The sequence below is a fragment of the Mya arenaria genome, chromosome 8 (assembly GCF_026914265.1).
Source record: "Mya arenaria isolate MELC-2E11 chromosome 8, ASM2691426v1".
In the NCBI taxonomy this organism is placed as follows: Eukaryota; Metazoa; Mollusca; class Bivalvia; order Myida; family Myidae; genus Mya; species Mya arenaria.
In genome coordinates, this window is record NC_069129.1 from 43,665,742 (window position 1) to 43,677,662 (window position 11,921).

At 35.2% G+C, this 11,921-nt stretch overlaps 1 protein-coding gene across 1 annotated transcript; it reads left to right on the forward strand.

Moving 5' to 3' along the window:
* The first annotated feature begins 6,923 nt into the window (after positions 1 to 6,923).
* Positions 6,924 to 10,194, forward strand: LOC128243830 (uncharacterized). The gene is made up of 3 exons (XM_052961797.1): positions 6,924 to 7,014; positions 8,042 to 8,120; positions 8,867 to 10,194. Exons 1-3 carry the CDS (start codon positions 6,966 to 6,968, stop codon positions 9,150 to 9,152), a joined length of 414 nt encoding a protein of 137 aa, XP_052817757.1. The 5' UTR covers positions 6,924 to 6,965; the 3' UTR covers positions 9,153 to 10,194.
* Positions 10,195 to 11,921: the final 1,727 nt, after the last annotated feature.

The following is an 11,921-nucleotide window of genomic DNA, read 5'->3' on the forward strand; positions in this document are numbered from 1 at the left end:
TTTTGAAAATATACGAAGTTCATCTCGTATAAAAACACAAGCTCAACGTCGAATATAATCGTCAAATGATTACATTTAAAAGGGAGATAATTAAACGTTTAAATAAAACTTAGTAAGTGCTGGTTAAAAAAGATTAAAATCTAAAAAAAATCCAACTTGTATCAAAACTATTTACTCTCCAACGCTAAGTCCGACAATGTCATTAAGAAACATTGGTAAAAGTTTTTTTTTTTCAATTAGTGGGCGGAACAGAACCTGTTAGTTCTTTTACGAAACACCGTCTCCTTCGGCCATAGTCTCGTCATTGCATATCAATACTAACGCTTTTAGGGGCTTCAGGTAATTTTAACTTAATTTTATACATATAACGCTGGAGATTGTTAAAGAACCGCCTTTCATGAATTTTTCTTTATATTTTGTCCAATTTGGTAAAGTATATGCAAATTATGATATGATATCACGAGGGTTATGTGGTACCGTTGACACCTTTGGTGTGGTATCACGAGGGTGATGTGGTACCGTTGACACATTCGGTATGGTATCACGAGATTGATGTGGTACCGTTAACACATTCGGTATGGTGTCACGAGGGTGATGTGGAACTGTTGACACCTTCGGTATGGTATCACGAGGGTATGGTATCACGAGGGTGATGTGGTACCGTTGACACCTTTGGTATGGTATCACGAGGGTGATGTGGTACCGTTGACACCTTTGGTATGGTGTCACGAGGGTGATATGGTACCGTTTACACATTCGGTATGGTGTCACGAGGGTGATGTGGAACCGTTGACACCTTCGGTATGGTATCACGAGGGTGATGTGGAACCGTAGACACCTTCGGTCTGGTATTACGAGGGTGATGTGGGACCGTAGACACCTTCGGTATGGTATTACGAGGGTAATGTGGAACTGTTGACACCCTCGGTATGGTATTTTGAGGTTAATGTGGGACGTTGACACCTTCGATATGGTGCTACGAGAGTAATGTGATAGGGTCGTTATTCCCATAGGGGCAGGGTGCGTTGCAGCAAATCACATACTTATCTTTTTACCCTTATTATATTCATGGTAACTTTTTAAATGAAGTACATCATGTGTAATTTTGTTGAAAAAACCCACAACAAAACACTTCTTTTAAAGCTGCACTCCCACAGTTTTTGCCTTTTGATTTTTTTTGTCTTTAAATGAGCCAATTTTTGGGTCAATATCTAACAACCATTGATATAAGACTGCTGACAAAAGATCAGATCATATATTTTCATATTTTCATTCGAAAATTGATGTTTTATGGCTAAACGCGTTACTAACGTTTTAGAAAATTGTATTAAACATCATTTTTTTAACATAAATATGAAAATCTGCAACCTGTTTTTTTTCTGCAGTGTTATTTTACTGGTTTCCATGCATTTTCGCAAATATTGGTCATTCCAAGAAAAAAAAGAAGAGTTGTCGAAACATTCAATCTATTGGAGTGCAGCTTTAAGTCTCGAATTTGTTTGTCGGGTATTACCAAAAGTCATTACTTAAGATGCTATTATATCTAGTTATTAAAATTAAAGAGATTGAAATCATTCTTCAGTGTTTTTCATATTAATCCTTTACAATTAGCGTTAGATACAATTATACCAGAAGTGACCCTAAATATATGCTAAACAATATTATACAAACAATAATGCTTATACACGAGTTCGAGCCAACGTGTTTCGACTGTATTTGATTTAAGTAAGAATAATTTCAAACTCCTTAGCCATGTTCGGATAAATACACCAGGAAATAAAACACAATCAGTTCAAGACTAAAAACAATTGAAAACATTTTATAGTCAATCAAAATTATAATAAACCAATGTTTAGTGCTTTTCGTAGACTTAACATGTAGTCCCAAAGGTCTTCATGGAAAAATGAGAACTTATGCAAAGCCAGATTCAGGTCCTATAACTGTTTTTATTAACTAGAGACATAGTTATTAAGGAAGTTGTGCTGCACAAAATGATATCTAGTTGACAACCTAAAATCACTGTTTAAGGCTTTTCTCACATTTTATATATACGCCCAGAGCATGAAATTAACTACTTTAAAATTTAATCTTAAGGACACATTGAGGAGCAGTCTAATTATTTTTGGGTGAATAACTAAAATTTTAATTAACAATAAGTTTACGCTTGATAGCTCAGATGACTTGCTAAACCAAACGGGGCTTTTTTATGTCTTCACGTATTTCGAAATGGATATTGGGGTTTATATTGTAGTTTTACACTCAATTAGTCATCATGAATAATCATATTATACAGTATAAAAGTATTTTGTTTATATTTCTACTGCGAAAGATAAAATTTATGCAAAACATTACTCTTCAAGTCAGGAGCGTAACTAGAGACATATAGCATGTACTCGCAACAAGTTTGTAGGGGGGGGGGGGGGGGCGGGTGGTGGCATCGTCCCCCGTGAAATATTATTTTAACGGTGCAATTTGGCGTCTATTTCATGACTTTTTTTGTGCTTTAAAAACGCTAATATTTTACAAAAATCACATTTAAAAATCAAACAAAGATGAAACATTTCGGGCTTTTTTCAACCATTACTACTTAAAGCTGCACTCTCACCGATTTAACGTTTTGGCAACTTTTTTATTTTTTGTCTTGGAACGAGCCATTTTTTGCGATAATCCATGGAAACCAGTTAAATAAGACTGCTGACAATAAATAGATCGCAGTTTTTTTATATTTAAGTTCAAAAATTGATGTTTTATGCATTTTTCTTAAACCGTAGTAACGGTTTAGGCCATAAAATATTAATTTTCGAACGCAAATATGAAATGTTCGATCTGATTTTTTGTCAGCAATCTTATTTCATTGGTTTGCAGATATTTACGCCAAAATTTGCTCTTTCCAAGACGAAAAATAAAAAAGTTGTAAAAATGGTAAATCTGTGAGAGTGCAGCTTTAACAACATTCGGATACCATATGACGATAAAATGACACGGGAGACAACTTCTCTTCACGTACAAGGACACCTCCGCTATACTGATCAAAACTAAATGCAGGTCATCAATTTAGATTTATAACCCCTCCCAGAGAGTGGCATTTATCATGAAAATTAAAACGTTCCATTGTCATAAATAAGACTATTATGGGTACCAATGTGCCCTACCCGGGAAAGGGTTGGGTTTTTACATCAAATTTTGCAATTGAAAACTTTGTTATGTTTCAGTTCTTTTTTCAGTAGTACGCGCTCGAGTATTTGCGTAACACTAGGTACGCCGCTGCTCTTTGTTTTGATTATTTCGCTCCAACAAGCTACATTGGTTTCACAAAACACTTTTTTATGAGATGATGGTATGGAAGAGTACGTAATTTAACAATACACAAATAACAAATTTTGACAAAGATTCCGAAATATAATTTACAATCTTGCCTATAATGTCCTAATATTGCTTGATTTTCGTACATTTGATCTATATCTTGGTTTCTCTGGCCATTTCTTCAAGTAATCAGTTATAACACACTAGTATAGGGTGAGACATCACGTGTTTACATCGGTTGTGATCCGTGGTGACCAATGTGAGAACCCCTTTGAAGTCACGTGATTCCTCACCCTGTAGTAGCAAGTCGTACACATATGTGGGCCCGTTATGGTTATAGTGGGTTTAGAGCGCTTCCCAATAGTTAAATTCAGAAAATTGGTAACATATTTACTGTTTTTGTATGCACACTTTAAATATTATCAGTGCTAGCAAGAACTCATATAATTTTTATATTACATAATAATACACTTAACAAGCAATAAAGTTAACATGGTTTATAAAATAAATACATATATATATATAAATGGCGACCGAGCGAACGATTCCCAGCACGCGAGTTTGGGCCAGACAAGTGTTTTTTTCCGGGTTCTCCGGTTCCCCCAACACCGCAAGATCACTCTATCGCCCAACAACGTGCCAACGAGAATGACCTGAAGTATAATTGAATGTAAATTTCTTTGCAATCGTTGTAAAAATAAATCATGTTTAAACTAACACCCTGACAACATTACATTGTATTTTAACGAGAATATACAACATTACATGTATTTTAACGAGAAAATGCGCGTCAGGCTGAGCTTTATTGTTTCTCGTAATTTCCTGGGCTACAAGCCTTTTAGACACTGAAGCAATATCAGTAATAGACCGCGTACAAATGCCAGCGTCATTTGTATTCTTTTCAGAAATGTGAAAACACTATAAATATATGTTCAATTGAACGCTGTTTAAAATTGATATTCAAAAATTGACATTAATGGTCGAATGGCCGGAGAAGTTGTGAGAGCATGACCCTTCTCATGAAGCAAAGGTTTAAACCATTCGGAACTCCTCGGCCATTTTTTCTCGAAAACAACTTCGGACGTATGCTGGTACATCAGTAAAAGTAGTTCGTAAATTTTTCAATTATATCATTCATTAAATGTAGTGTTTTAAGCTTGTGTTTGTAGATCTAAGTTTAAATAGATTACCAGTGAAGTGTATTATTGCAAACATAATTAAGATTCCCTAGAGTTATGACATTAAGTTTAACTGCTAAATTAAATTTCTACGCGATGTACTTGCAGCGGACTTAAACATGACGATTTTGAATATGTTAACCGACCATAAATATCCCAGGTTGTTTTAAATATGTTACGGAATCCGTTAGGGGTGGTGGGTTTCGAAGGTAGTGGGGTTATCGACACTAACGTATCCGTTTTGGCTGATAATATATTTTGATTGCATTATGTATTGTTTTTACATATTATTAATAAAACCGTGGATGTATCAACGGCGATAACACTACAGCTGTTATGCATACATTTTGTTACATAAAAAAACCCCCAAAATAAGTGTGAGTAATGAATTAATCTCTGTAAGCATATTTAGATATCTCGGAAGAATCCAATGTTGATGTTTAAAATTGACACTTAAAATACTTACTGCTTATGCACCAGTGAATTGTAACCACGGCCCCCAGGTCCGGGGGTATACCGGGAATAGCCGGGGATATGGGCCGTGTTTTTCCCTACAAGGTGGCCCCGCAGTGCCGGGTGAATGCGGTGGTTTTGTCTTGGCGCTTAAAATACCTGTGTGTGTGGGGGGGGCATCGTTACAATTGATTTGTGCATTAGTGTGTGGTCTAGCGGTTAATGTTTATAACATAGATACATTGAAATGTTTCTAATTTATAAAACTACCGTCATAGACATGCTTTGTTGTGTTAACGTACATTCAATGTCCTTCACTGATGTACACCCTTACTTCCGCTTAGAACTGTCGAATTGCTTACACTCGGCTGTTTAACGTTTTACCTTTAAATCTAATTATACGACTATATTTACACTTCAACTTCCATTCCTTAAATGAACTGCCATGCGGCAATTGCGTTCATCAATCGATGGACGCAACATCTTCGGATATGTTCGGATCGTAATTCATTGCATAACAAGATACATGAAAGATATTGCTCTTGTTATCTGTTGTATTGTGTCAGCACGTCCCGTAAAATATAGATCAACATTTTAGAAAGTGTTAGTTTATTATATTTTAAATATATTGGTGCCAGAAGTGTTTCAATTTTTACGTTTTAAAGTGATTTCAAGTGGTTGATCTTTTCCCGCGTTATTGTGACGTCATTTGAAAAAAATGTTTCCGGTTATAGTCGGGTCGTTCTATTTACAGCATGGGGAAGAACGGATTACTGAAAGATTTTCTTAAATGAAATGAAGTAGTTTTTTAACAATTCTTCAATGAAATAATGAACTATTGGTATAAATATAAGGAATGAATTGCGGGGTTGATGTCATTATCGGGGATATGAACGCAATTGGGTTGGTCAAAGTACGCGTGGAGTCCTTCGGACTCCACACACATTGACCAACCCAATTGCGTTCATACCCCGATAATGACATCAACCCCGCAATTCATTCCTTAATTACTCCAAGCAGCGCTATTAAAGAAGTGTTCCTCTTACGGCTGTAAGCGGACCGTGCACGAGAATTTCGAGTAATCCCACTAGCCGATACATTGTATTTAGAAAGGCCATGACAATAATCTAATGTTTATCTTTCGAGAAAAGTATATATTTATAAATCTGTATTTATTTATTTATTAATGCATTTATTTGATCACTAATATATGCAATACAGTAGCCGTCGTATAAGTCAGAAACAGTTACTCGTTTTTTCGCCAAAAGTGTCCTCCTGGAGACGCAAGAAACCGCTTCGCTTCGGACAAAATTGATGTTTGTCCTAGCGAAACGGCTTCTTACGTCTTTAAGAGGACGCCCTTGAAGAAAAATACTCGTACTGTATCCATTACCGATCGTATACGTACAATACCATATAAACACATTGAGGCTTCTAGTGCGTGAATCAGTGAGCAGCATGTCTACACATGAACCTATTGGACTGAATACATTTTTTATCCCCTCAAGAGGATACTAGACAGATTGAGGGTGGACTTTTATAGTTATCAGTAACGTATGTATACACATAACTTAAAACTGGTTTAAAAGACTTCTTTGCAAAATCATACATAAAATTATAAACCATGTGTGTATGTTCCTGGTTCCAATAATTTTGATATTGAAAACGAGCTCAAAACGTTTTCCTTAGATACATAAACATCTAGTTAAAAGCAGGTCGGCTATATTACAATACACATGCAACATTTCTTGGTAACCAAGCTAAAAGAACCAGAACGTTTTATATTGTCGTTTGGGTGAATACCCAAATAACGGGTTGTGCCCGTTTATGATAGGGTCTCCGATAACCTAAAACAGATACAAATGTGAAATGTATTTGGGGATATATGTGTTTAAAATAGAAGTAATCAGGTTTTTTGTGAAACAAAAATCAGTTTGTCAATATATAAAAGGTTAAGTTAATTTCATAGTTATTCATATATGTTTAGAACTCAAAGGCTGTACATTGTAAAAAAAGCGTTTAGATTAACTCATGAACTACTATATTATACGACTCGTATTTGGGATGGCGCTCTTACAAAGTAAGCATTTAAAGTGACACTCGTATTCAAAATCAATACATACACATGTATAACAAACATACATTTTGAGTGATAAACCTTTAACCACTAACTAAATAAAGCATTTATGGAAAATATTAATTACTGATAATAAGATTATAACCGTGTATTTAATAGGTGAAAAAGCAAAACTATTAAATGATCGGTGAGTGCTAAAATATTTATTATGATCTGCTATCGTCTCATAAGGTAGAAATACCGTGTTTTCTGCACTTTCTTTCAAACCGTATACTTCATTATAACCATTGTTTTAGACATTTATTAATCCATTTCGGTATACTAAAACAATTGTTTTACTTGTGGTAAATCTTATCCGGGAGAAAGAGTGCATCTTTAAAATGAAAATAATATTTACGATCATTTCTATCTACAAGAATAGACCAATCTTTGAAAAGTGTTGTTACGATTTTTTGTTCTTTAAACTTGCATTAATGCTTTTAACAAATACTTAAAGATACTCTCATCTTCCAAATAAGATTTACAACAATTAATAATATTGTTTTAATATTCAAAAGGATGAATACATGTCGGAAACAATGGTTCTTTAGAAGGATACCGAGTTTGATTTGAAATAAATGAGCAAACAGCACGATATTTCTACCTTTTGAGACTGTAGTAGACCACACTAATTTTTTAGCATTTACCAATCATTTTCTTTTGCCCTCTGCTATTAAATACACGGTTACAATCCTGTTATCAGTAATTAAAATTTTTCATAAATGCATTATTATAGTTAGTACGGATTTTCTTTAGTAAAATTTTGGTGTTTGTTATGCATGTGTATGTATTGATTTTGAATAAGGGTGTCATTTTAAACTACAAATCTCTGAGAAAATATAGATAACATAGAAGGAAAAAAGGACAAAAAGTATGTATATGTATAAACACATAAACTCAATGCTTTTAGAACATTTAAAACATTCTAAAAATATATTTAGACTGTTTTTAATACAAATCGATGTTTCCTTATTTGTACAATTGTTCCCAGGCGCGGTGGTAGAGTCTAAAGGAGGTCGTGATCGTGGCAGGTCCACTGTTCGACGTATCAGCGGCAGGTCCGGCGAATGGTATGCTAATTTTGAGTCACATATATAGGATAATTATTGACTGTAGTGCTATTACTCCAATAAGGTATCCATTTGAAGGACAACATTTCATTGAAATATATTGATGATTATTACCCCATGTCCTATATAAATGTAACTGGCTATTTTCGACTGTTTTAGTATCAACATTACAATGTTTTGAACTGTTGACCGATAAACAATATGAACTGTTACCCGCGCGTGAGGCTACGTCATATGTACGTCATGGGTTTTACCGTATTTCTAAAAATAAACTGCATATCGTTTAATCTCGTGACTTTCCGATATTGGTTTTGTAATTTTGATTGGTTCATAGAGAATACCGAAGAAATTTCAAGGGCTCAATCGTCCATATAAACTTCAATATATACGCTTTACAAAAGTATTTGTCTGTTTCGTGTTTGAACAAAAATATATAACCAGGCAATAAAACAGATGTTGCATGGGCATTTGTGTCCGGGATCACATTCTTAACTGTTGCCCTCGGCCTATCGGCCCCGGTACAACAGTTCAGAAGTCATCCCCTCCACCTCGGGACAACAGTTTTGACTGTTTCACAAATGTCCATGCAACATCTGTAAACTTTTGATATGACATTACAAATTCAGAAACATAGTAATTGATACCATTTTACGGATTTTTTTCCCCGCCGTACAGCCAATCATATTTCATTTTCTTTTAACATACAATTATATTTCGTTTCAACTTTACTTCTTCTTTCCCTACAGGAATTATTCAATAGATGGTGGAAACGAGAATGCAGGGAAGCTTGTTGGAATAATTGGAGGAGCTATCGGAGCTACACTTATTGTGTTGTTACTCATTTGCTGCTGCTATTTTTGGGATAACTCCGGTACGGGGAATCGTATCAATCAATCCGCAGCGCTACAATCAGTTAGAACTGAACCTGTCAACGTCCAGCCACCACCTTATGCGTCATTAGATAATAAAGATACTATGCCAAATGCCAAACAACCTGTGTTCACTACTGCTGTGAATGATGAAACCGGTTAACAGCCAGACGCAAGTTTAGTTTCGAACTAGAAAGATTAGTGTATACAATTTAAAGAAACTGGACGTTGGTTTATATGGAATGGCAATATGGTAAACAATCTGTGTATTGATTATTTTAATACTGCTGTTCAAGAATTCTTTGCGCAAAATCTGTATTGTCATTTTTTAAATGTCAGAAAACCATGCCTTTATGCTAAGCTATTTGTTATATCTACATTTTGCCATTTCTAACGCATGTTAGGAAATAGTTATTCTTCGTATACGTTAATCAATATATTTGAACTCCATTTGTTGATTGTTTCTAACAACAGTATTAACATACTCAATACGCGGTTTGGAATTTTGATCTTTCTGAACTTCCATAGGTTTAAACCTCATTGTAGTTTATATGTTTGGAGCATGCCTTCGTCTGAAATTACAACTTGTATACAATTGAAACACCTCGGCCATCTCCGTCAAACAACGAGCCGATCGGAACACCTCGGCTTTCTCCGTCATACATCAAGCCAATCGAAACATCTCGACCATCTCCGTCATACAACGAGCCAATCGAAACACTTCGGCCATCTCCGTCATACAACGTGCCAATCGAAACACCTCGGCCATCTCCGTCATACAACGAGCCAATCGAAACACCTCGGCCATCTCCGTCATACAACGAGCCAATCGAAACACCTCGGCCATCTCCGTCATACAACGAGCCAATCGAAACACCTCGGCCATCTCCGTCATACAACGAGCCAATCGGAACACCTCGGCAGTTATCCAACATATATGACCACGGAAATAATATGGGTCTTTTAAGTGCTCTATCATGGAAGCGCCCATATTGAACACGTGTTGTATGTGTGGTCAACCCTCAAGGTATACATTTTTGCCGCTAGGCCGCTTGTGTTATTACTACATGTACTTTTGAGTAGGCTGAAAACAGAATTTCTCCATTTCTCAGTGTGGGAGCCACATTCGGGAGTAGTTCTCCAAGCTAATGAATGTTGAGTGCATAATAAATGGTTGTTGTTGTTGTTTGAATTTTCTACGCCAGTGTTTGCTATGAATAAATGTTAAATATTCTAAATTGATTTTCAATTATAATGTACTAGTGAGGCACAAATGATTATGTAAATATAATTACACCACATAATCGAAAAACAGAAAAAAGGAATTGTGAAATGTCCCAAAAGTTTCAAATTATATTTTCGTTTGTTAAACTCTTCATTGATCAAACGTCATTGGTATAATGACGTTCGTTTTTGAAACAATTCGACAAATTGAACACAAATTATTGCTAACATGACCTAAACATGGCCGTTATTGAAGTTTCGAAAATATTCAGATCATATTGCGAATGAATATTGGTCAAAATGGCCCAGCCCATGATGTACTAGGTTTTCTATATACCTAAATTGTAAAATCTTTTATCGCTCAAACCACAAGGCCAATACTTTTCATAATTGGTATATAGCCCCATGAAGTGGCTGTTTACCGAAATTTTTCAAATTACGATCGAAGGGTCTAAGCTGGTCCCGACCTGGGGGTCCCAGGAGTCTTATATACATACATAGTAAAATCTTTAAGATTTGGTATGTGGCCTCATATAATGTTCCTTTACTAAGATTGTTTAATTTATGTTCCTGGTGTCAAAGCTGGCCCGCCCCTGTTGTCCATGGTATTCTATATACTTATAAGTACTTATAAGTACCATTTTGAAAATCTTCTCTGAAACTGCCTGACCCAGACCATTTATATTGAGTATATAGACATATGTAGTTGTCCAACCAAGATTGTTCAAATACTTCCCCTACCTAGTAGTTCAAAGCTAGACATGGCCCTGGGAGTGTATTTATTAAACATTTTATGTCAAATTTAAAGAAAAATGCAAGGGTTTTAAACATGATAAAGGTATGTTTAAAAATAACATTAATAAAAATATCTTATACATTAAATTTATATATCATATAAAAAAGGACTAAGCAAAGTGACTTAAGTTAGGTAATGACTTTAAAAATACCACCCACCAGGGCCCAAGGTTATCTATATACGTATAAAGTAAACTCTAAGACACTCTTCTTTAAAACTGCCGGGCCCAGGTACTGGGTACTTGGTATGTAGACTCATGTTATAGTGAGGAACTACCTACATCCATAGCAACCGATGACTTCCTTCGCAAACAATGACTTCCTCAGCACCCCATGATTTTCTTTTCATCCACAGTCTTGCTGAGCATCCAACGATTTCCTTATCAAATCAATGCTTTTCAAAGCAACTAATTACTTCATTAGCTACCAGCGACCTCCTTATCAGCTAATGGCTTTATCAGTAATCAATTATTTCATTATAAACCTCTTACAAACCATGCAATGAAGTTATTCCTCATCAACCATTGACTTCATCAGCAACCAATTCACACTCAGCAACAAATGACCTCATTGGCTACCATTTTCTTACTAAGAGACCACTTCCTTTTTTAATTTTCAATTTTCAATTCAAATTTTATTTGTAAAGAAAGGCCTCCGGTCCATAAAACAACACATACGATACAAAGCATAAAATCTTAAGAGTTGTGATTCCTTAATGACATTCATTTTTCCTTATCTTTTTGTTTCATTATTACATTTACAAAGAATGTTATAAGTCTTGCCTACCCGTGTACCATTTATAGATATAAAATTGCCTGTTTTGCCTGATTTTTTTACATTGAAAGAATACATGAAATTCATCTTCTACACATCTGATATCAAAATTAATTAAGTAATATCTACACAGTCTATT

Bases quoted from the DNA above. Each gene is read 5' to 3' on its own strand.
- LOC128243830 (XM_052961797.1), top strand. From the start codon at position 6,966: ATGAACTACTATATTATACGACTCGTATTTGGGATGGCGCTCTTACAA. The intron at 7,015-8,041 runs GTAAGCATTTAA...AATTGTTCCCAG, and splicing joins TGGGATGGCGCTCTTACAAA to GCGCGGTGGTAGAGTCTAAA. The intron at 8,121-8,866 runs GTATGCTAATTT...CTTTCCCTACAG, and splicing joins AGCGGCAGGTCCGGCGAATG to GAATTATTCAATAGATGGTG.